Source organism: Brachycentrus maculatus, unplaced genomic scaffold (assembly GCF_059751285.1).
Source record: "Brachycentrus maculatus isolate JH-2025_06_01 unplaced genomic scaffold, ASM5975128v1 h1tg000055l, whole genome shotgun sequence".
NCBI classification, from domain to species: domain Eukaryota; kingdom Metazoa; phylum Arthropoda; class Insecta; order Trichoptera; family Brachycentridae; genus Brachycentrus; species Brachycentrus maculatus.
Window position 1 is genome coordinate 3,104,757 of NW_028280809.1, and position 24,600 is coordinate 3,129,356.

Genomic DNA, 24,600 nt, shown 5'->3' on the forward strand with positions numbered 1-24,600 from the left:
AGGTGCATACAAATCGATCCTTCACCCAGAGCGGGTATTTGCCTAGCAATTTGGAAAGCTCTGTCCGTGCCAGGACTGATGAGTGCGTCGGCTGTTCCCCGAAACGAGTCGCAAATAAACGCTTCACTATTTTTATTTTGTTAGCGGGTTCGGCTACCGTGCTGGAGATCCCGGGTTCAATTCCTGGACTGGTTCCTGAAGCCCAGGAGTGATCACCTTGCCTTCGTGTTAGTAACGATCAAGATAACACTGCGCCAATACGATGCAGGGCCTTATGCACCATTGGGTACACATAAGGGTAAGAAGAAGAGGATATTTATTTTTCATTTGCGGCTGACTTGATTGAACGCTACGTTGCTTTGTTTAAAAAAAAAAATCAGCAAACATATAATGTTTTTCCTTTTCAAAATACCTCGTTCATTTATTCGATAATTTTCATAAATAAACCGTATTGTCAAATTGTTAGGTAGATACTAATCAGTTTTGTAATCACACTTATGTGTATGTTTTTGCCCATCGCAATCTGTCGTGAAACGGAAAATTAACTTTTTTTTTCGTTCTCTATAAATCTTCCTTAAAATCCTTATCTATTAGTTTTTTGACACCATACTACACCAAAACAATGGATTTTACAAATATTATTTTTATTAAATATTTTATAAAAATATTTTTTAAATAATAATAATAAATAAATATTATTTTTACAAAGTAAGCCTGGTTATAAAAAGAACTTCAATTATGTACATATTTAGTTACTAATAACGGTTATCAAAATAGAAAATGAGTATGAGTAAGTAAAGGAAAGGAAAAAGGTATTAATTTGGTAATATTAAAAGCCTGCTATAATAAGTTGCCTGGCGATGTCTCGAAAGCGATGAAACTGGTAAGCGGTCAACGAAACAAACTGACAAGTACCAACACGTTTTTCATACTAATAATTTCAAATGATCGTCTTCCAAAAAAACATTTTGACTAAACTGAAATGTTTTAATTTTGTAAAGGTTTAACTATTAGGTTAGTAGTTAAACCAGTTTTGCAACAGCTTGGAATATTTTTTGTAATTCATTTTCTTACAAAAACGCTTTAATGTGAAAATTGATGCTTTAAAATTCGATAAGCCCATAGTTTAAAGAAAGTTTTTATTCAAGAAGAAAAATGTATTCACTTATTGAAAGAAAAAAAAGTCCGCCTTCGTAGGTCAGCACGCTCGTCTACCGTTCTGGAGGTCCCGGGTTCGATTCCCACTGGGGGGGTCAAATAAATATAAGTGATTTTTTCACTCTACAGTATCTACTCAATGAATTAGGGCCACCCAGAATTTCGCGCAATTTCTCAATTCAATCAGGAATAACTCAGAGAAAACCTTGAATTAAACAACATTGAATTTTATTTACACATGAACACTTTATTACGCTTAAATAATGCATATATTTTCATATAAATATAGTTAGTATTTAGTATTTCCACCTTTGGCAGAAATAACTGCCTCAATTCTTTTTGGCATACTTAAAATGCACTGTTTTATCATGTTTTTTATTTCTTCGTCTTCTGACCAAATTTTTTGAATATTTTTTTTTAGACAGTCTTCTGTCGGATTTGGAAATGAGTATACCTTATTTTTTAACATGCTCCATACGTTTTCCATAGGATTAAGGTCCGGAGAATTTCCAGGTCAGGGGAGCAAAGGCAGATTTTTGTTAGACAAAAATTTTATTATTGATTTAGCCCGGTGGCAAGGTGCCCCATCCTGCATGAAGGTGTATGGACCTTCTGTTGGGTCGAGTGTATGGTAGAAGGGCAATAAAATTCGTTCGAGGACCTGCTTATGGGAATTTTGGTTCATTGTTCCTTCCACGAAAAACAACGGCCCAGGTAAATTGTTAATAATACATGACCATATCATTGTTGCAGGGGGGTGTTTGATAACTTTTACCACACATGCCTCATTGTAACGTTCCATTGGTGTTCTCCTGACGAATCGACGGCTCTCTGTCACGGCTTCTAACCGGCACTCATCACTAAAGATGACCTGAAAAATAATGAAAATTTAAGTTTAATTCAAATATATAAGTTTATTTACTAAAATGATATGTTGAAAATTAAATTTAAATAAATACCTTTTTCCAATCATCCACCGAGTAATTTCGATGTAGCCTGGCCCATTTTAATCGATCCGCTTTCATTCGTGGTGTCAATTTTGGTACTTTTACAGGGCGCCTGCATTTCAGATTTACTTCGCAAAGACGTCGCCTCAGTGTTGATACCGATATATTTAAACCCTCTTCTTCCAATTTTATTTTTAATGTTTTTGCTGATGCACTACGGTTTTCTAAGGCACTTTGAACGATTTTTCGATCAGTCCTCGGTGTTGTTTTTCTAATCCTACGACAGTTCTTTCGCCGATTGCTGGTGGCGGGTGACTGATTTTTTATTGATTTTGAAATTCTGTCCACTGTTTGACGAGAAACGTTTTCTTGTTTTGAAATTTCTCTATTAGATAGTATTCCTAATTTCAGTATCACTATAACACTAGACTTTTTTTCCTCAGAAATGTCTTTACTTTTTCCCATTTTGCCTTTTCAAAAAAAACACTTGTGTTTGCAAAAAAAATTTATACTTTATGAACTAAAATTAAAAATTAAGTTTTTTTCACAAGACACGATAACTATATAACCTCTCTGAACAAAACAACAACCAGAACTCAAGAAACTTCACTAATAAATGAGATAGGACTATTTTTTGAACTTTCAACTCTCAGTCTACCTGTGCTAATTAGGGACCTTTCTCAGAAAAAGGGTTTGAAATTTTGTAAAGGCTTAAAAAATCCAGGTATATTTTACATATTATTGAAGGTAATACACATGACATTAGATGTCAATAGAAAACTTAAAGTATTTATGTAAAATAAATATAATAATCCAAAAGATTTCAGAGTATTCAAAAAAATAATGGGTGGCCCTAATTCATTGAGTAGATACTGTAATATATATTCAATATTGCCCTGGACTGGTACTTTAAGCGGAGGGCTGATCACCTTTCCTTCATGAGTTAATGATCAAGATAGCACTGCGTTTATATGAAGCAGTGACAATGCACCATTGGGGTGCGGATAAGGGTTTTATTATTATTTTTTATTATTTAAAGATATTTTTGAATGAAGTTGATTCTAATTTATTATTAGATTAAAACCAATGTTTTTAGCTTTTCCACTTTTTTATTTGACCAGCGACCGGGTTTCGTCGTTACCGACATCATCAGACTGGATGACAGACCAGTCTGATGATGTCGGTAACGACGAAACCCGGTCGCTGGTCAAATAAAAAAGTGGAAAAGCTAAAAATATTGGTTTTAATCTAATAATAAATTAAAAATGCAATTCCATTACGAAGTGTCAGTGGATAATATAAATCTATTAAAGAAATTGATTCTGATATCACGTTTTGTTAATTATAACGGATTATCAGTAGTGGTCACTAAATTCCCCGTTGACCGTCATTTTTCACACATTATTAGTCCGTCTTATGTTAATATAATATTTGTTGACTACTTATTTTTTTTACTGCTCATATACTTTTTAATGTGACGTTTTCCGAATATACTACTGAAGGCAATGCACTGCATGAGAGATAGTGGATTTGACATAGTCTTTTGACTCGTTTTTATCTGTTATGTGTGGTAGTCACAAATATGAGAGTAGCTTTTAGGAGCTTTTAAGTCGATCATAAATAACTATAAATTCCTTCACTAACCACTTGCTTATCGTGAAGTACGCACGAACTACCTCAAATTTAATTTTATTAGTACCTACCTGTCCATAATATTACTGCCATCACAAATGTGATGTGATGTCGCAAAATGAACTTACAGGGTTTTAGTGTTTTTACGCTCTGTGTTTCGAGTTATTATTGATCTTGCTACATAATCGAAACTACTTACTTTTAATCGAAATTTGAAGTTCGAATGTTAAAATTGTTCGCAGTCATATGTGGTGCGAGTAAAAAATAATTTTTGTCTCAGGATTATATTTAAGGTTATAACTAACTTAAAAAAATCGTACTCCGCGGTCGCTGATAATAGCCGACTGTTATCTGCTTGTTTAATATCATTATCTTATATAAACTTCAAGTCATAATTTATAATCCTGCTTTGAAATAAAAATACCTACGAAGATTCGTTTTCTTTTATTTGAGATTTTTTATCAAGTTTTTTTTTAATACACAATAAATATGTATGTTACTATCAAGCAAAAATAAAATCTACAAATATGTAAAACAATTATTTTATACTATTTTTTTTAAAGTGATTAAGACTGAAAAAAGACATAAGATTTAGTTCACCTTGCTTAACTTATTAAGCTTGATAAAAAATAAATAAAAATATAGCCAAAACAAAATTTAAAAAAATACAGAACGTCATAAGTTTTTTTTTTTACTTTTTATTTATCGCCAGTTTCCTTAATTATTTATTATATTTGCATAGAACTAATTTATTTTAGTCGTCCCTAAAATTAAATCTGGCCATCTCCAGTTGATATTTAATTTCTACGAGTCAAAAATTTATTGATTTTCAAATTTGAGACATTTTCATACGAGCTTTGTACTTTTTGAATTAAGGGTCAAATTAAGAAGAAAAACCCTTGTAAAACGTATTTAATGTCCAATATACGAAAAATCGTAAATTCTTTAAAATTATTTTCTTTAAACCCAGGTAACATTTGACGTTATTGTTTTTTTGTTGTTGCTAAGTATCGTTTTTGTATTTTAAAAATAAGTTTTTCTTTTAAATAAATACATACACTGTTTTGAAAAGAAAGTTATTAAAAGGTAAGGAGTTTTTTTTCATTGCATACTTATTCTAAAAAAATCAAATTTCAATACATATTTTTTTTTAAATTGCGCGCTGAAATTCGTTCGTCTCCTAGCACGGCTTTTCGTGTTCTGAATTTGATCGTTTGAAATGTCAACCTTAAATTTATTTTATTTGGAGTTTTCTAATAATTATTCAATTGTTAAAACAAAGCATTTGTGAAAAATTTACACGATACGTTTTTTGGGTTTGTAATGGTAAACCATTAAAACAATAATGGCGGGAATTGAATACGATACTAATACCGATTGTTTATTAATTTCATAATCACGTTTGACGCACTGTCACGATCCCATTTCCTTTTGAAGAGAACGCTGAATCCTACGAACATACAAAACTACGACGTACTAAATTCAACAGTCGAATCATTCTTATTTCGTGGAGACTGTTGACACCCACAATGGCTTGTAAATACTAACACTAAGCATAATGGCGGTATTTGCACATTGTACGCCATACTTCATTTATATTCCATCCGAATATCCATACCGACGCGAATGCCAAGAGTCTAGTACATATCGCTCACTCCTTTCAAGAACGTCATAAATCAAAATTCGTAAATTTTCAGTTGTGCATGTTTTCGGAATGCCCAGAAAATTTACTATATCCCAGCAGAAGTGGCATATTTTTAGCTTAATATTTACCCACTACAGGGCAGAAAGTGTTGTCTTTGCATTTTGAAGAAAAGGTATTGTTTAATTATTTTTAAAAATAAACTAAATATTTTTCAAATGGAGAAAAAACCTTCAGGTTTTACTTAAAAAGATCTGTTGCACAGTATAAAGTTCAGTAAGTGGCTTGATATTTATTTTGAATACATTGTATTATATTTTTAAACTTTAAAAACGTTCTCCTGAAAAATCTAGTTTTTTATTTATGACGTTCTTGAAAGGAGTGAGCGATATGTACATATCATTCTTTCTATACTGCAAAACTGTATGTACAAAAAAAACTTGTTTTGGTTTTAAGTCAATCATTTATTACTAACCGCCACGCCGCTTTCCGCAGGGGTAGGCAGAGAAAAAGAACGCACACCAATCTGTCTTTGCAAACAATATTAGCCTCTTCCACATTCGTGCATCTCCTCGTATATTATTCTTCTTCAAACCCTTATCCGCACCCGATGGTGCATAGGGCACTTCATGTTATAAACGCAGTGTTATTTTGATCATTAATACATGAAGGAAAGGTGATCAGCCCTCCACTTCAGGTACCAGTCCAGAGTAATATTGAATAAATATTAGAGTGAAAAATACCCCCTCTGTGAATCGAACCCGGGACCTCCAGTACGGTAGCCGAGCGTGCTGCCCTTTACACAACTAAGGCGACTCAAATATGCCCACCGATTATTCCAACTGAAATACTTGATCATGGCAAGTTATCATCGGTCTTTCTCTGTTTCCATTACCAACCACATACGCTTTATAATTTTGTTTTGCTATTCTTTCCTCACTCATTGGTTTATTATTTATTTTTGGTAATTTTAAGAAATAACGCAATATATGATAGAGAGCCTATTACGAACTTAAAGTATATGTGTCGCCTTCTTTCAAAATCCGCCAGATCCATGTAAGTCGATTTTACAAAAAATGCAAAATTCCCCGGGTAACATTTATGTTTAAGATTTGTCTATCTTTAGATAAAATATTATGAAATAGAGAATTTTTCAATTTTTTTGGAAAATTATTCAGTAAAAAAACACAAGACTCAAACCGATAATGACGTCATCTTAATTTTTGACCTATCCCCGCTCTCTGATTGGCCGATATGAGTCAGAAGGCAAGTTCCATGAATATAGCGGAATTTGAAATACAACGCTGTTTTTAAGTATTTTTTAGCAGGGTTTTCAAGTAAATAAATATTTTAAACAATAAAACCACAATTGGCATTCCGATAGAGTGTATATTTTAAAATCTTATAAAATTGGATCTAGCGGATTTTGAAAGTAGGCTACACATCATTGTGAAAACATGTATTTTTATGATGGTCGGTAATTTACAAATAACAGAAACTGAATATTTTAATGCTAATTGATAAAAATAATAATACATACTGCCGTATGGAATTATTAAAATTTGTAAGTACTCGTTTCTGGATTTCGTGTCTTTCACATTCTTAGAGATTTATACATATAAGAGAATAAAATAACGTTGAAAAATATACTTGAATTTTTTGGTTTCTTTTTTGTAAAATCTCCGGATGTATTCTGAAATGCGAGCTTTCTCTGGCGTATGCATTTTTTATATCAAAATATCACCAAATACCTAGACACTCGATATGATCATAAATTTAATGGTAGATAGGTACTGGGACCGATTACTACATTATTTGTGGGCGTATTTTGTCGCGACAGCTGATAATGATAAATTATCGATAATAATGTTTTAAAAAATCTATACACTCACTATCACTTTTAACAGTATTGATTTTATATAGGGTGTTTAAAACAGCCCATATTTTATATTTGTGTTTCTAAATTATTTATTTCGTAACATGTTATGTTTTATAATTAAAATGTGACTTTGTTTTAAAATCACTATAAATATTTTATAATAATGTCTACCGGTTTCGAAGCTACCGCTTCTTTATCAAGACTGATTGAATCCGGTAGACATTATAATTAAATTATAATAAAATATTTATAGTGATTTTAAAACAAAGTTATATTTTAATTATAAAATGGAAAATCACGAAGTTAGTTTTTCAAATATAAATTATGTTATGTTTTTTATTATTTTTTTTATCTTATTTTTTATTTTAGGTTGATCTGAATAAATTATTTTAGTGCTGATTTCGCCCGGTGATTTTGTCTCGTCTAGACAAAGAATATGATCAAATGCAGAATAATTTATCGTCCCTATTATACCTCCAGTCACCTACATAAAACCCTTCCAAACGTTGAAATAAGTCTGAATCATCCCTATAATTATTTATTTAAATTTTACACAGTCGATTAGGTATTTGTTTTTTCGTTTTGATTTTTCTGACCCATGTTAGTTAAACTGTAACGAAATACCTAAGGTGGAGAACAATGGATTGCTTTACCTATTTTTTGACTAAGTATATTTTTTCACAAAATTTTATTAAAAATAAAAAAATGGAAAATCGTGTTTTCTGGCGTAGTGCGGTTGTGAATCATAGGTAGAATGGTGAATGTTGTATGTGTGTAAAGTGATCACTAAACGAACATATGGCAGGTCATACGCCCTGTAAAAACCCAGACTTCCATATTCTCTTCATCCATGTTTCGATGTAAAAATATGGTAACACACACACATTTTCTTCTTCAAACCTTAATCCGCACCCGATGGTGCATAGGGCACTGCATCATATAAACGCAGTGTTATCTTGATCGCTAACATATGAAGGAAAGGTGATGGGCCATCCGCTTCAGTTACCAGTCCAGGGTAATATTAAATTAATATTAGAGTGAAAATCACTTAAAATGATAAGTGATTTTTTTCTTTAGTACGGTAGTTAAGCGTTTTGACCATTACACCACGGAGGCAGACAATAAAGTAATAATAATAATAATAATAATAATAAATTAGTGGAGAAACTCATATTTCACTCACTCCTTTCAAGAACGTCATAAAACAAAAAACTTGATTTTTCAGGAGTACGTTTTTAAAGTTTAAAAATATAATACAATTTATTAAAAATAAATATCAAGCCACTTATTGAAATTTTTACTGTGCAACAGATCTTTTTAGGCTAAACCTGAAGGTTTTTTCTCCATTTGAAAACTATTTAGTATATTTAAAAAAATAGTTAAACAATACCTTTTCTTCAAAATGCAAAAACAACACTTTCTGCCCTGCAGCGGGTAAATATTAAGTTAAAAATATGCCGCTTTTGCTGGGATATAGTACATTTTCTGGGCATTCCGAAAACATGCACAACTGAAAATTGTCGATTTTTGATTTATGACGTTTTTGAAAGGAGTGAGCGATTTGTGAAAACTGAGCAGATCTACATGCATACATTCAATAAAATATTATTATTTTTAGAAGTTATCATTTATTCAGATACATACATAATTATTTATGTAAGTATTTGGACACACTCAAAATGTTGTGAATGCGGTATTATTATTATATTATTTTTATTTTATATTATTTTATATTATTTTTCATTTTGTGTTTTGTTTTGTGTTCCCTGTTGTGAATGCGGTATTATTATTATATTTCTTTTTATTTTATATCATTTTTCATTGTGTGTTTTGTTTCGTGTTCCCAGGGTAGCAGCGCGGGCGGCGGCGGCGGCGGCAGCGGCGCGGCGAGCTCCTGGGAGACGCACCGCGTGACCGTGTCGCGCGTGCAGGGCTACGGGTTCGGCATCGCCGTGTCGGGCGGCCGCGACAACCCGCACTTCGCCAGCGGAGACCCCTCCATCGCCGTCAGCGACGTGCTCAAGGCGGGCCCCGCCGAGGACCTGCTGCAGTGAGTGCCTGTCCTTTTGTTAAAAGCGAGTGTTTTTGCCTAGAATTTTCACTCATGAATTAGATCAAACCCTTAGCTACTCTCATATTTGTGACTACCACACATAACAGATAAAAACGAGTCACAAACACTATGTCAAATGCACTATCTCTCATGCAGTGCATTGCCTTCAGTAGTAGTATATACGGAAAACGTATATGAGCAGTAAAAAAAATAAGTAGTCAACAAATATTGTAGTAACATAAGACGGACTAATAATGTGTGAAAAAAGACGGTCAACGGGGAATTTAGTGACCACTACTGATAATCCGTTATCATTAACTAAACGTGATATCAGGATCAACTTCATTAAAAAATATCTTTAAATAATAAAAAATAACAATAAAACCCTTATCCGCACCCCAATGGTGCATAGGGCACTGAATTTTATAAACGCAGTGTTATCTTGATCGCTAACACACGAAGAAAAGGTGATCAGCCCTCCGCTTCAGGTACCAGTCCAGGGTAATACTGAATAAATATTAGAGTGAAAAAAAATCACTTGTATTTATTTGATCCCCCCTGGGAATCGAACCCAGGACCTCCAGAACGGTAGCCGAGCGTGCTGACCATTACACTACGGAGGCTGACTCGTGAATTACTTGAAATTATAGTAACTTTAAACATAAAGAGTAAATCCACTCACAAGTAGGCATAGGCTATGAAACATAAAGTTGAAGCCTGAGTAGGAACATGATAAACGGTGATGCATAAGCCGTAGCTAGATTTCAGAGTCACTTGGACGTTAGGTAATTTAAAAAAAAAATCCTTTGTTAATCCTCTCAATCCGGAAGGTATTATAAACCCTTCCCTTACGTTGCTAAAAACTTCCGCGTGCACCGGTGATATCGCTCACTCCTCTCAAGAACGTCATAAATTAAAAATCGTCAATTTTCAGTTGTGCATGTTTTCGGAATGCCCAGAAAATTTACTATTTCCCACCAAAAGAGGCATATGTTAGAATTAATGTTTACCCGTTACAGGGCAGAAAGTGTTGTTTTTGCATTTTGAAGAAAAGGTATTGTTTAATTATTTTTTTAAATATACTAAATATCTTTCAAATGGAGAAAAAACCTTCAGGTTTTACCTAAAAAGATCTGTTGAACAGTAAAAAGTTCAATTAGTGGCTTGATGTTTATTTTTAATACATTGTATCATATTTTTAAACTTTAAAAACGTTAAACGTTAAAAAAAAAAAAACCTTTGAAAAATCATATTAGTTTCAAACCACTTCATGTTAAATACGGCAATATAAACCTCCCCAAAAATCTTAAAACAATTTTGCCACTCATGTTTTGCTCTTTTGGTCCAAGAGGTTGCCGACTTCTGGTCTAGTATCTTAAATCGACTATTCAAATCATAAATTTTGTAAAACTCATAAATTCTTCAAAATAAGTGGTCCCATAGTTTATTTTATAGACTGCCATATCTCTACCGTAAAGTACAGCCAAGCTTGGACAACATTCTCAGCACACCTTGCCAAATGAATAAACTTTTATCATTTCTAGGGTAAACGACCGCATCATCAGTGTGAACGGCCATTCCCTGGAGAATGTGGAGTATGCGACGGCCGTGCAGGTGCTGCGCGACAGCGGCAACACCGTGTCGCTCGTGGTGCGGCGCCGCGCCCCCCACTCGCCGCCCTCCCCCGCGCCCCCCACCCCACTCAAGATCACCCTCACCAAAGGCACCAAGAAGGAGGGTAAGTCGACGCGCTTTGTGCCAAAAAACTACACATATCGCTCACTCCTTTCAAGAACGTCATAAATCTAAAATCGACAATTTTCAGTTGTGCATGTTTTCGGAGTGCCCAGAAAATGTACTATATCCCAGCAAAAGCGGTTAATTTTTAACTTAATATTTACCCCCTACAGGCCAGAAAATGTTGTTTTTGCATTTTGAAGAAAAGGTATTGTTTAATTATTTTTTCAAATATACTAAATATTTTTCAAATGGATAAAAAAACCTTCAGGTTTTACCTAAAAAGATCTGTTGCACAGTAAAAAGTTCAATAAGTGGCTTGATATTTATTTTTAATACATTGTTTTATATTTTTGAAATAGCGTTCTCCTGAAAAAACAAGTTTTTTGATTTATGACGTTCTTGAAAGGAGTGAGCGAGAAATACAGGACTTACTGCTAACTGCAGGGTGAGTTTTGCAGTGCTACTTCACTGTTTGGAATGTAAATCGTGTAGTGGGTAGCTCGGATTAGGGAATCATTCGAATTATAAAAGCTCTTTATTTTACATTTTAGGCGCCATGGCGTAGTTGGGTAGATGCTCGACTGCGAAACTGGTGTTGGGAGTTCGATCCCCACCAATTGCAAAATAAATTCAAGAAAGATTTATTTTCAATTGGTCTGGGTGTTTGTGATGTATTTCTCACATTTCCTTCCCTATCCTTACTATCCTACCTGCGGACAAGCATCTAAAATAGACGCTTTGCAGGTTATTCCTTAAAAAAAAAGGCGTTTGTGGGAAACGCTCAAAAGCGTCTTTTGCATACTGCTGGTAGAGAGAGCGGGAGACGCTTATAAGCGTTCTATTTGCTTCTTTTTAGTAGAGCGCAAGATGCCAAAAATATTGTACAGATCAGAATTGGGTTTGCATTTAGCTGTGATACAACCCTTATTAGTATACTAATTGTTTCAAACCGTCTTTTTATACATAGCTCTTATGTTTAGCTATATAGTTTAGTAATGAAATTATTAACGGAGAGAATATGAAATTCTTCCTGTATTCCAACCATGCATGTGATAAAATCACTGGTCCTTCGAGAGTACCATATTTGAGGACGAGAGGTCCCCAAATCTTTCTATCGTACTCTGGCGAAACCATTGGTAGGTTAAAAAAACCTCCTGGCAACAATGTGTAAATATTTTACTGCTCAAGAGGTTGAATATCTTTATTCCCTTAACCCTAGTTTTTCATCAGTTAACTGTTATAATTATAACCTGAAAACACCTGAGGAGTAATTTTCATTTTGCTAAAAAAGCTTGTTGACCTTTTATGTTTCAGATTTTGGTATAGTGTTAGGATGCAAGCTCTTCATAAAGGAACTGTCACCCAAGGCACGCGACCAGCTAAACTCAGCTGGGCAGGGCTTGTGCGAAGGAGACGTCGTCACGAGGATCAACAACACTCCGTGTGGAGACACCATGTCCCTCAAGGACGCTCGCAAGATCATGGAAGGCTGCAAGGAGAGGCTCAGTCTGGTGGTGCTCAGGGAACAGCGCCCGCAACCGAACACTTCCTCCGGATTCCACGAGAATAATTATCATAATAATTATGGTGAGATTTTTAAATGTATTTTGTATATTAAAAGTATTATTAACCTTTCTGTAAGTATGAGTAATGTTCCTCAAAAGAGTATTAACGTTAATGAACGTCGAAGTCAGTCTGTCAGTTGGTATGATGTGACTTGTATAGCGATGACATCTATGGATATTTGTATGTAATTTTGTCATAAAACAAAACCTAGAGATAGAAATTTTTATACATTTTCTATCTTCGCAATGCATAGATTTTGTGAAAAAAAAAATTAACATAAAAATAACCCACACCCCAGAGAAAGTCGGACATCAATTATTGTTTTCCCGGAAAGGTTACCTTTGTGGTATGGTAATATAACACTCTCCTTGTCATTCGTCTTTTGCTTTGTTTAATACCACGTAAAAACACTACTTCATGACTACCTACCTGTACTTAACTACCTGGTATTACACAAAGTGAACGATGAATGATAAGGAGAGTGTCAGATTTAAATTTACTTATTTTTATTTAAATTTACCCTTGTAAATATTTTGGTTAAATTCATTGATAGAATAATGTAGATTTTTTTTATCTCAACAAAGATATAAAAGAGTATGGAAGTCTGGGGATTTACAGAGCTTACAACCTGTCATAGGCTAGTTCCCATGATCGATGGCCACACTACTCGAATTTCGGTAGTTGTATTTATTTAAAAGCATCTTTTATATATTGTTGGTAGAGAGCGGGAGATGCTTATAAGCATTCCATTCGTTTACTTTTAACAGAGAGCGAGAGACGCCAAACAACATTGTACAAATCGAAATTGGGTTTGCAATTACATACTTGTGATTAGTATACTAAGAGTCTGGTGGCAGAATGTCGGAGTATAATGGATTTTTGTCATGATGTTGGTTTATTGGCTAATAAATTAATATGAAAAATCACAAGACTATCGAAAACATTCTTATTGAAATCTGTAGAGAACTAAGAGAGATATTAAGGTTTAAACATTAGATATTTGAATAAAATGAAAAACGTGCGTTCGCATACATCGTTAAATTTCCATCATCGAACATTTTATGACGTCATATGATTTATTGTCTATGGTTTATACAGCTATAATAATAGTAGTGAACAAAGATTTGGAAAATATTCTGAATAATTTTCTTTTTTTTTTCTAGGTTCCGACGTTTTGAATTCTTATTCCGGTCAGAACCTGTATGTGGCGCCCCCTTCCCGTTCGACGCTATTAGCGGACGACCGCATGCTGGGCAGCCTGGGGCCGGGGGCCGGCAGCGGCGGGGCGCGGACCCGCGGCCCCTTGCCCCCATCTGCCTCCCCCGCGCACCTCGAGCCCCCGCCCCCCACCGAGAATCACCTGCACCCCCCGCGACCCCCACCACCAAGACCTGAAGGTACAGGTATTTTCTAATATATAATAATAATATGATAAAACCCTTATCCGCACCCCAATGGTGCATAGGGCACTGCGTCATATAATGCAGTGTTATCTTGATCGTTTACACATGAAAGAAAGGTGATTAGCCCTCCGCTTCAAGAACCAGTCCAGGGTAATATTGAATAAATATTACAGTGAAAAAATCACATATTTATTTGACCCCCCCTGGGAATCGAACCCAGGACCTCCAGAATGGTAGCCGAGCGTGCTGACCATTACACTACGGAGGCAGACATTTTCTAATATACTTATTTTATTGTCAATATTGTAGGAAACTCATTTGCCTGCCGAAAGCAATAGGAGTAATGATTTTTTTTTATCAATAGATTTAATTTGTATATTTTTAATTTAAGTTTTGCTTAGTAAATACCACTGTTTCTTTAAATGTATTATGACACATGTTTCGATGCATTCTGCATCATTTTTAAACACCGTGACGATGCGGAATGCACCGAAACATGTGTCACAATAGATTTTATGAAATAGTGCGATTTACTAAGTAAAACTTAAATTAAAAATGGCTAGATTTTACCTCAAAGTGACTGCCAAAACAATTAATGAAATTAATTTGTATATTCTGAAAAATAACGTAAAACTCTTCAAAATTATTATTAACCGTTAAGAGGGCTGAGAATCGATATATTTCAGCTTTGGTATACTATGCCTAAAGTGCAGCTGTCAATATACCGACTATGACGCCAGTGTATTTTGGCAGTCGAGCTGTGAGGTTGTGTCGCAATGTGTGTGTTTATAAAGTGTTGGTCTGTCAATAATATTCACAAATAAACAGATTAAAAAAAAAATGATTTTGTGATGTGATGTGAAAAACAGAAATATGTCATTTTGTAAAAACTTATTATTTTTGCCAATGTCTACTAAATTTTATATAGACCATTTTTGAAAAAAACCTCTTCGGCAATTTTAGCTTACATGCATATCAAAAAAATCTCAACCATAAAACGCTTAAATTTTAAACGCAATAACTAATTAATAAAACTTCTATTTCAGATTACTATAGCAGTAGAAGACAATTATACGAAGAAGACCCTTTGAGCCAAAGAAATAAACCAGCGTGAGTATATTTTCACATATAAAACTTATGAATAGCTCTTTCCATAGCATTTTACTTATGAAAACTGTGTTTTTATTTGCCTCTTGCAGGGGTGAGCCCAGACTTATTAGTTTCCAAAAGGATGGATCCGTGGGTCTTCGACTAACCGGAGGAAACATGGTTGGAATATTTGTGTCTGCCGTTCAACCGGGAAGTCCTGCCTCTCTTCAAGGACTCACTCCCGGAGATAATATTCTTAAGGTACGTAATATGTTTATACATAAAAATTACTTGGAAATGTGAAAAATTTGCATGTATCACAAAGAAGGAAATTATTTATCATATGAAAAGACTAATTTCTAAAGTGTCACATTTTTCATGTTACTTTAACAGGGGGATTGAAATTTCCCCCATAAATGAATTTTAATTAGATAACTTTTGTGTTAACCGCTTCATACTTTTGAACGAGAAACGCTCGCACGCTAAATGCGTTTCAATTTTGAATTTTTAATTACTTTTTCGACAATGAATTAGTACAAAATATTGTAGACTTACTTGTAAATTAAATATGCCGAAATTGTTTTATTTTATTTGAAAAGTGGATAAACTTTGAATAAATTATTTTAAAAAACCTGATGTTTTTTTAAACACTTTTTATAAGAAAACCTGATGTTTTTTTACTGCATATTTTTATAATCTCAAAAATAATATTGAAGAAAATTTTCCCTTTTTTTCAATTTTTATAATTTCAAATCATTAAATATTTTACAATATTGTTTTCGATAAAGAGCACAATAAGTCAGTACTGCGAGTTCTATGTAATCAGGACGTTATATTTTTGTTATTTCTTTCACTCTAATAAATATGGTATTATCACAAGGAGAGAGCGAGACAATTAGATTAATCTGTTTTCGTTTTGATCCAAATACTGGCCTCTTACTTATCTGATGGCAGCCATCAGTCGGCGCGCCGGAGAGGACGTGGAATCTGTGACTCGATTTCGTAGTGCTACGTAGCTGCATCCTACGATTTCCATACAAATATGAACTTGGGTCTTTTGGTAAACCACTCTGGATTACGTGTAATTTTTGGGTGATCAGTACCGGAAAAGTTTATAAAATTATGTTTCCATTCACGTATTTTTTTTGAAAATTATGTTGTAAAACCTATTAATTTGGTAATTGTGTTTGCAGATAAATGAAATGGAAATGAAGGGAGTAACAAGAGAAGAAGCCGTTCTCTTTCTGTTAAGCCTTCAGGAACAAATAGATTTAATAGTTCAACATTCTCCCGAGGAGTACCAAGCCATAGCTGCCCAACAAAAAGGTATGTAAAGAGCAATACTAAGCTATCCATTCTAAAAATAAAATGCAACTTTTGGCATGTGCTTCAATAATGCACTACATAGTTGTATATTTTAACTATCAATATAATTCTGGGAGGGTCATATTTTTTTAATCAGTAAAGTTTTATAATATCTTACTAGTAAATGTATTACTTATATGTTTAATGACACATTAGAGTGTTAGCGCTCTTTATTTCAAAATAACTCATTGAAAAACATTACTTTGTGGTGCATTTTATAAACTTGATACAGTAGAATCGCGATATAACGAAATCCAAGGGACCAAAAAATATTAATTCGTAATAACGAATTCCCACATATAACGAATTTTTTTTAAATCATACTTAGTATGTATATGTTGCACGCCGTTGCAAAAAATGTTGCGCGGCTTTTCAAAAAGATCGCAAGTTCTGCAAACAAAGGAGGAAGGGGGCCATAGGGAACTGAATACCTACATATTTTCACTTGTTTTCTTATTAACCTTACGGTGATAAAAGTGCTGCGGGAATCGATGATACTCGTATGTATTTTGTACACAATATGAGAATGTGATTTTTAAACCGGAAAAACGTAAATGTTCCTAGTTGCTTTTACTGGCCATATTTAAAGTTCAAATATAACAATTTTGTAATGTTGGGTCTGGTAAATATGTATCTGAAAATGAGAATAATAACATCAAATATAATAATAATAATATCACAAGTAGCCGCCAAAGCCGAGAACGAGAACGGCTTGCGCGCTACTGACGGCCAGTGTTGTCAGACGTCAAAGAGTAGTTTTCGATATTGAGATTGAGAAATTACGAGACGGCGAAAAAAATTTTTTTTCCAAAATTTACGCGATGAATTTTTTTTCGCCGTCGCTAAAAATTTCCTAAAACCGTTGAAATTCCGTTATAATCCTTCAAATTCCGTTTGATCTCTTTATTCCTTCAAAATCCGTATAAAACGGACAAATTCGTATTTGTCCAAATTTGTCCGTCATATTTAATATTCCTAGTTGCTTTTATTGGCCATATTTAAAGTTGAAATAAAACAATTTTGTAATGTTGGGTCTGGTAAATGTTATTCATAATGTCATTCATTTGCAGCGACGGAAATAAATAATTTGTAAAAAAATCGGGAATCAAATCCTAACATAAAATCGTAAAAATACACAAACGTTTCTGTGTTTGCGCGTGTGGCGTGCTTTGTAAGTATGCGTGCATGTCGTACGTCGTAACACGTTACTCCGCTAGTCCAATAGTGTGCAGATCGTCTTACCCGACACTACGCCCCACTTAGGGCGCTTGTCCACTACCCGAAATTCCTTGTAATTTTACTGTCCGGCACGTCAGTTAGCGTTTTAAAATGACGATTGGCTTGGATTGGCTTCTGCTTTTGTCCATCTTTCTTCGGATCAGAGCTCTTGATCGGTGCGTGAACACGTTGCGCGTAAATTCGATCGTAAAATCGTCGTTTTAAAACGCAAACTGACGTGCCGGACGGTAAAATTATTCCGTGTAGTGGACAAATGCCCTTACGATGTAGATAAAAGACGGATGCAATTTGAGGATTATTATTGTCAACAGAATCATTTCATTGAGATAAAAAGACGGATTGTAATTTGAGAATTATTATTGTCTACCATTGAGATAAGCAGGTGGACTGATTATGGGAGAGAATATATACTTTAGAATTTTTATGGCCTACAGAAATAATTTCATTGAAATAAGAAGAGAGATTATAACTACGTCGCCTACTTTCAAAATCCGCCAGATCCATGTAAGTCGATTTTACAAAAAAAATCCAAATTCTCCGGATAACATTTATGTTTCAAAGATTTGTCTATCTTTATATAAAATATTATAAAATAGAGAATTTTCCCATTTTTTTGGAAAGTTTTTCAGTACTCAAAAAAAAACACGAGACACAAATCGATAATGACGTCATCTTAACTTTTGACCTATCTCCGCTCTCTGATTGACCGATATGGGTCAGAAGGCAAGTTTCATGAATATATCGGAATTTGAAATACAACGTTGTTTTTAAGTATTTTTTAGCGGGGTTTTCAAGTATTTAAAAATTTTGAACAATAAAACCCACAACTGGCATTCCGATAGAGTATTTATTTTAAAATCTTATAAAACTGGATCTAGCGGGTTTTGAAAGTAGGCGACACAACTAAAGAATTATTATTGTTGAAGTAAATCATTTCACTGACTCATTGACTCTAATTACTAATTACTCAAGCTGATGGGATATTGTATTGAATTACTTTTAAAAATCGCCATAAAACCATCCGCATATGGTGCGGCGGCGCAGCTTTGAAATATTTTTATCTTAACATTTTTCTTATTTCGGCGCGGCGCCGCGGCGGCGCGGCTTTGAAATATTTTTATCATAACATTTTTTATTTGTTATACATTTACTTAAATGTATTGGCATTTTTTCGTACGGGACAAAAGTGATTTTGTTATACATAATAACGGGATTTCGTTATATAAATGCATTTTCGTATGAAAAATTAGTTTTAGGGAATAAATTTGTTTTTTTTTTCGATATACGTCATTTTTCGATATATCGCGATTACTTATATCGCGATTCTACTGTACCAAAAAAACAAAAACTTTGTTTTTAACCACATTGTTTTGGCACTTCTTTTTCTAGTGGTTTCCTAGGAAAAAAAGTATTAAAATAAAAGTGGTTTAAAACTAAGTTTGTGCTTCATTAAATTTTATAAAATTTGATACTCATACCCGAGTGATAGTTTTCCAGAAAAATGCATATTCAAGTATTCAATTCTCATATATGTATGTTACAAAAAAGAATAATTAAGGTAAAATTAAAATGTAACTTTGTTTTAAAATCATAGTGATTTTAAAACAAAGTTACATTTTAATTATACCTTAATTATTATTTTTGTAACATATTGTATGAGAATTGAATATGCATTTTTCTGGAAAACTATCACTTAGTTACATTTTAATAAAAAAATTCACAAAGTTAGTGCTTCAAATATAAATTATATGAATAATTAAGGATTAAATAAAAAAAAAGGATATTGCAAAACCTACTTTGATATTGAATTAATGGTACGTATTGGATTCCCCAAGTTAATATTTTGTTTTTATTTTTATTTTATCCAGGTGATTCGTTCCACATAAAGTGCCATTTCCATTACACGGAACCCACCAAAGGAGAGATGTCCTTCAGAAGTGGGGACGTCTTCCACGTAGTCGACACGTTGCACAATGGGACAGTTGGCGCGTGGCAAGTTTTTAGAATAGGTAAATATTTCATCTGCTACTATCCCAATTCTCTACAAGACTTGGTGGAGGGAATGGATTGCCACACTGTTCATCCTAACACATCTGTTACGGTGGTCAGATAGTGCTTTAACACGTAAATTAGTGGAAATAAACCTAAATAATTAGATTGTTTACACTGTTAATTTATGAAAAAAGGATTGCAAAGAGTGGGAATGAAGATGATGAGGGCGTGGAAGAGAGAAAGGATTCAAGGGAGGACAATGTGATGAACAGTTATTTCAGAATGTTTCACACAATTATAGTTTTATTTAGTAGTATTGAAACACAATGTTACAAGGCAAATTAAGTTATTACATTTAAATGCGATTGAGAGGTTAGACCAGAATAAAGCTAGGACGTTGTCTGCAGGTACTTTTGTAGATTCTGTTCAAAGACATCCGTTATTGTCCTCTGTTTGGTCGACACATATTTCTTATGCTTCCACAACCTTCATATTGCTAACTGAATCAATCATGTTGCTAACTGATCAAATTTCAGGTTTTGCTTGATTTGGTTACTAGGCCTGTCAAGTCCCTATTCTTTCAGGCACGTTTTGCAAATATATATCTCTTTTATTTATACCTTCCACTTAATCAAGGCTTTTGAACACGCTTTTTATCATTTTTTTCTCCATATTGTGGTCATCTCCATCTCCTGTTCTATCTACTTAGTTTAAACATAATCGTGATATGTATTCTTTGTACGCAGGGTTTGTCATTATAGTAAATGGTTTTCTTGTCCTTTAAAGGTCGCAATAATCAAGAAGTTCAGAAGGGGATTATACCCAATAAAGCGCGAGCGGAGGAGTTGGCTACTGCGCAGTTTAACGCTACCAAGAAGGAACTATCTGCCAGCAGTTCCGAGTCAAGAGGAAGCTTCTTCAGGAGACGAAGATCGACTCATCGGAGATCCAAGTCTCTTGGAAAGGTATTATAGTTTCCTTTTATTGAAAATTATTTGTGGGGCATTGGAGTGTGCCCTATGGAGCAATGTTCATAATTCTTATAGTCCATACATTTTCTGTTTATGTATTTCTAAGAATTTCCAAGACTAGAATAAAGCAATCATAAATGTGTAGAAATTTTAAGTTACCGTAAAACTTAAGTTACTTGAACATTTATGTGTTACTTGGGCCCAGTACAATTTTTTTATTATTTAGACCTGTATTTGGTCTACAATAATGAATGTATCGACATGATTCATTGTTTCCCTGACAGGTGACATTTATACGTTCATTATTGTAGACCAAACACAGATTTAAATGACACTTATGTGTTCATTATTGTAGACCAAACACAGATTTATTTTTTTTTTTGTACTGGGCTCAAGTAACACATCATAGTTCAAGTAGCCCCGTCCTACGGTAATTAATTTTGTGTGCCATCTGAGTTTTCGAATTACCTGTATATTCCGAATATCTCCTATTATGAATATGGTTATTTCTAAACATTAAAAAGAAGATCATGCGATTTGAATGCAACAATTGCTTTAATTTTTTGTTAGTTACTATTAATGTTTTAGATAAAAGCTCCATCATTCCATGATTAGAATTATTATTAGTGCAGGCCTGAGACTTTCAGCAGTATTCAGATACATTCCTCATGCTTTGACTTAAATGATAGACAATTCTTTTCTTATCTTTTGTGACTCTTACCTAGAAACCATCTGTAAACATGGCTTTTGTTGTATTTGCCTTTTAGTTAGGGATAGTCCTAGTTGTGGTTTGATTTATCAGTATATTTCATTTGAGTTACTTATTTCTTTGCGCTGTTACTTTACTTGGTCGTCTGGCTTGCAGGAACACTGGGATGATGTGGTGTTCTCCGACAGCATATCCAAGTTCCCGGCCTACGAACGAGTCATCTTGAAGCATCCCGGATTTGTGCGGCCGGTGGTACTGTTTGGTCCCGTCGCTGACCTAGCCAGAGAAAAACTGCTCAGAGACTATCCGGACAAATTCACAGCGCCGCGTAAGTTGATCAAATAATAAAACAATAATAAAGTGCTTTACATCAGCATATTGCGAACATAGACAAGATATAGGGGACGTAAACTATACATTCTTTCACTGTGTGCTCACAACAGAGAAAGAGAACTTTCTAAATAGCTTAATACAAGCAGGAATCCAACTCCCCACTCAAGTATCCACCCTTCTTTCTGAACCTAATTCTAGAATTGCAGTCATAATTTCTAAAATGATAAAGCTAAACGCATTTTAACTATGATTTTTTTTTATTAATTGCTATTATTATTATGTTTGTAAATAAAAATGGCTTGAAACGTCATCTCACTGGGTGACTGCCAAATAAATAAATAAAAAATAATAAATCAAGGTCATGTTATTAGTGTATTTAAAAAAAATATCCTTATAAAATTTTTTTTTCACAGAGCTGGACAGTACAATGGAAGATGGTAAAAGTAAAACGACATCAGGGATCATCAGATTATCAGGAATCCGTTCTATAATGGATCGAGGGAAGCATTCCCTTCTTGACATCACTCCCAATGCTGTGGACAGATTAAACTATGCCCAGTTCTACCCCATAGTCATCTTCCTCAAGGCCGACAACAAGCACATCATCAAACAACTACGCCAAGGCATGCCAAAGTGAGTATTTTCTCATTAAATACAGTCAAAAAAATGTATAAGAACTGTAGATTCGGGTATAAATTAGCCATTTATATTTATTCAGTCCAAATTTGATTTTTGTTATGTGTAAAATGCACCTTTTAGATATCACGGTTAAATATTTTGGGTCGGATATTGGATATATTCTATTCAAATATTCATAAGAAGCAGTCATGGATAACCTACATGACGCTCACTCTTTTCGAGAACGTCAAAATTGACAATTTTCAGTTGTGCATGTTTTTGGAATGCCCAGAAAATGTTCTATATCCCAGCAAAAGCAGCATATTTTAAACTTAATATTTACCCGCTACAGGGCAGAAAGTGTTGTTTTTGCATTTTGAATAAAAGGCATTGTTTAATAATTTTTTTAAAAATACTGAACATTTTTCAAATGGAGAAAAAACCTTCAGGTTTTACCTAAAAAGATCTGTTGCACAGTAAAAAGTTCAATAAGTGGCTTGATATTAATTTTCAATACATTTCATTATATTTTTAAACATTAAAAACGATCTCATGAAAAATCAAGTTTTTTTATTTATGACGTTGTTAAAAGGAGTGAGCGATATGTTAGAATAATGAACCAAACACAGTGAATTAACTTCCGGTTTGAATGTGATAAAGATGGAACTGAAGAGACAAAAATTCAATTAAAATCCTAAATTTGTTTTGCTTAAATCGAGTCTTCATCTACCTATCAAAATGTGTTTGTCTTGATATCAGATTATAATGTCGTTTTGAATATTTCAGGTCAGCTCACAAATCATCCAAGAAGCTCCTCGAACATTGTCAGCGGATGGATCGCGTGTGGGGACACATTTTCACGCAGACCATAGGACTAAACGAACCGACGGCGAACAGCTGGTATGCCAAGCTCACCGAACTCATCCAGCGAAGTCAGGCTTCGCAGCTGTGGACCTCCGAAACCAAGGTTCCTGTCTCACTTATCTCGCACATTATAATTCTGCTTTACTTCCGGGAATCATATTGTCATTCGAAACATATCATGGGGAAACCGTTGACAAAATAATAAAATATTAACGTTTATCATTCACCATCAAAGCTAATCGAGGAGTCTTTTTCAAGTGACATATCTACCCAATTCAGTCATATTTTTTCCAGAAATTCTATTTCCACTTAATGCAATGGCAGTGAAATTATTACACATCCATTATGCTACATCATGACAAGTGTCTCTGATAAAAAATCTTGAAAAAATTACAAAAACCCGCCGGTCCATGGAAAAACATTCCTCATTTTTTAAAGCTTTTTCGTTAGTGTAAATTTTGGGTCCAAAATCAAGCATCGTAAAGTTATTACCAGCCTGTAAATCATTGTGTTTCTTCTCTAGTGTTATTGTGTATAGATATCATTGTGAAACGGAGGTGAAAGTATCAAGATGTCTGTTTTTGTTTGGTTCTAGCGCTTTGAAATGGTGTCGGACATATATTTCCCTCCACCTCTCGCTCCAACTCCAGTCCATCCCTTGTTCCAGTATCCCAGCAAGTATCCCTATCCTTACTTCTCCCGCCACAACCCCGCTTTGTCCCCGCCCTTCCAGCAGAAGGCTCGGGGTGGCAGGTACAACGCCAACCCGCTGTATCCCCCCCAGCGCTCTAGTGTTCCCTACTACTATAACCAAACTTCAAACTTCTCCAACGGCCGCCGCTTGTATTCTTCCAATAACAATAGCTTGTCCCAGTTGTTTGGCGAAAGTAACATTTACAAAGCTCGCCCGTATCGGCCGCACAGCGTTATGGAGAGTCCCATATCGCAAAGCTACGGTCGCATTCCCCGCAGGCCTTCCTCCGTGATGCCATTCCTTACCGACGAACAAAACTCTAGGGGCGAGAAACCGTGCGGTATAGAAGGCTGCGCATGCAAAATATCCGCCAAACCTTTACTCGCCTCCAACAGCCGTTCTGTGAGTGAACCCCCCGTTGAAAAAACAGAGGAAGACGTGTCGGAAGATGAATCTGTCAGTTCCGGGAGCGATGTCGGTGATTCCCAGACTCTGAACAATAATAACGATTCGCAGATTCGCAACAACAACGTCCCCTCTCAGTCTGTCTCTCAATCGGGTGGTCCAGTCGTTGAACAGTATTTGGGCTATGTGTGATTGTGGTGAAGTTTTTTGAAGCTTTTCTAAATCACTATTTTAACTCCATAATATTGAGATATTGACTCATCAAAGAATTAATATTGTATATAAATATAATTTGTTTTGT

At 34.4% G+C, this 24,600-nt stretch overlaps 1 protein-coding gene and 1 long non-coding RNA gene across 11 annotated transcripts in view; one reads left to right on the forward strand and one right to left on the reverse strand.

The window, feature by feature from the left end:
• Nucleotides 1–24,600, forward strand: part of pyd (zonula occludens-like protein polychaetoid) — a 157,359-nt gene that overhangs the window by 110,341 nt on the left and 22,418 nt on the right. For all 10 annotated transcript variants that reach the window (XM_088278133.1, XM_088278134.1, XM_088278135.1 and 7 more), the window contains 12 exons: nucleotides 9,106–9,308; nucleotides 10,856–11,049; nucleotides 12,366–12,638; nucleotides 13,781–14,014; nucleotides 15,067–15,130; nucleotides 15,220–15,370; nucleotides 16,303–16,435; nucleotides 19,582–19,722; nucleotides 20,492–20,670; nucleotides 21,542–21,713; nucleotides 22,132–22,351; nucleotides 23,123–23,303. In XM_088278133.1, the coding sequence (XP_088134259.1) occupies nucleotides 9,106–9,308; nucleotides 10,856–11,049; nucleotides 12,366–12,638; nucleotides 13,781–14,014; nucleotides 15,067–15,130; nucleotides 15,220–15,370; nucleotides 16,303–16,435; nucleotides 19,582–19,722; nucleotides 20,492–20,670; nucleotides 21,542–21,713; nucleotides 22,132–22,351; nucleotides 23,123–23,303 (2,145 nt within the window). The remainder of the gene's footprint in view (nucleotides 1–9,105; nucleotides 9,309–10,855; nucleotides 11,050–12,365; nucleotides 12,639–13,780; nucleotides 14,015–15,066; nucleotides 15,131–15,219; nucleotides 15,371–16,302; nucleotides 16,436–19,581; nucleotides 19,723–20,491; nucleotides 20,671–21,541; nucleotides 21,714–22,131; nucleotides 22,352–23,122; nucleotides 23,304–24,600) is intronic.
• LOC148311897 (uncharacterized) lies at nucleotides 1,843–2,982 on the reverse strand. The gene is made up of 2 exons (XR_015839314.1): nucleotides 2,118–2,982; nucleotides 1,843–2,029 (listed from the first exon to the last, which is right to left on the reverse strand). It is a non-coding gene; the product is annotated as an uncharacterized LOC148311897 (long non-coding RNA).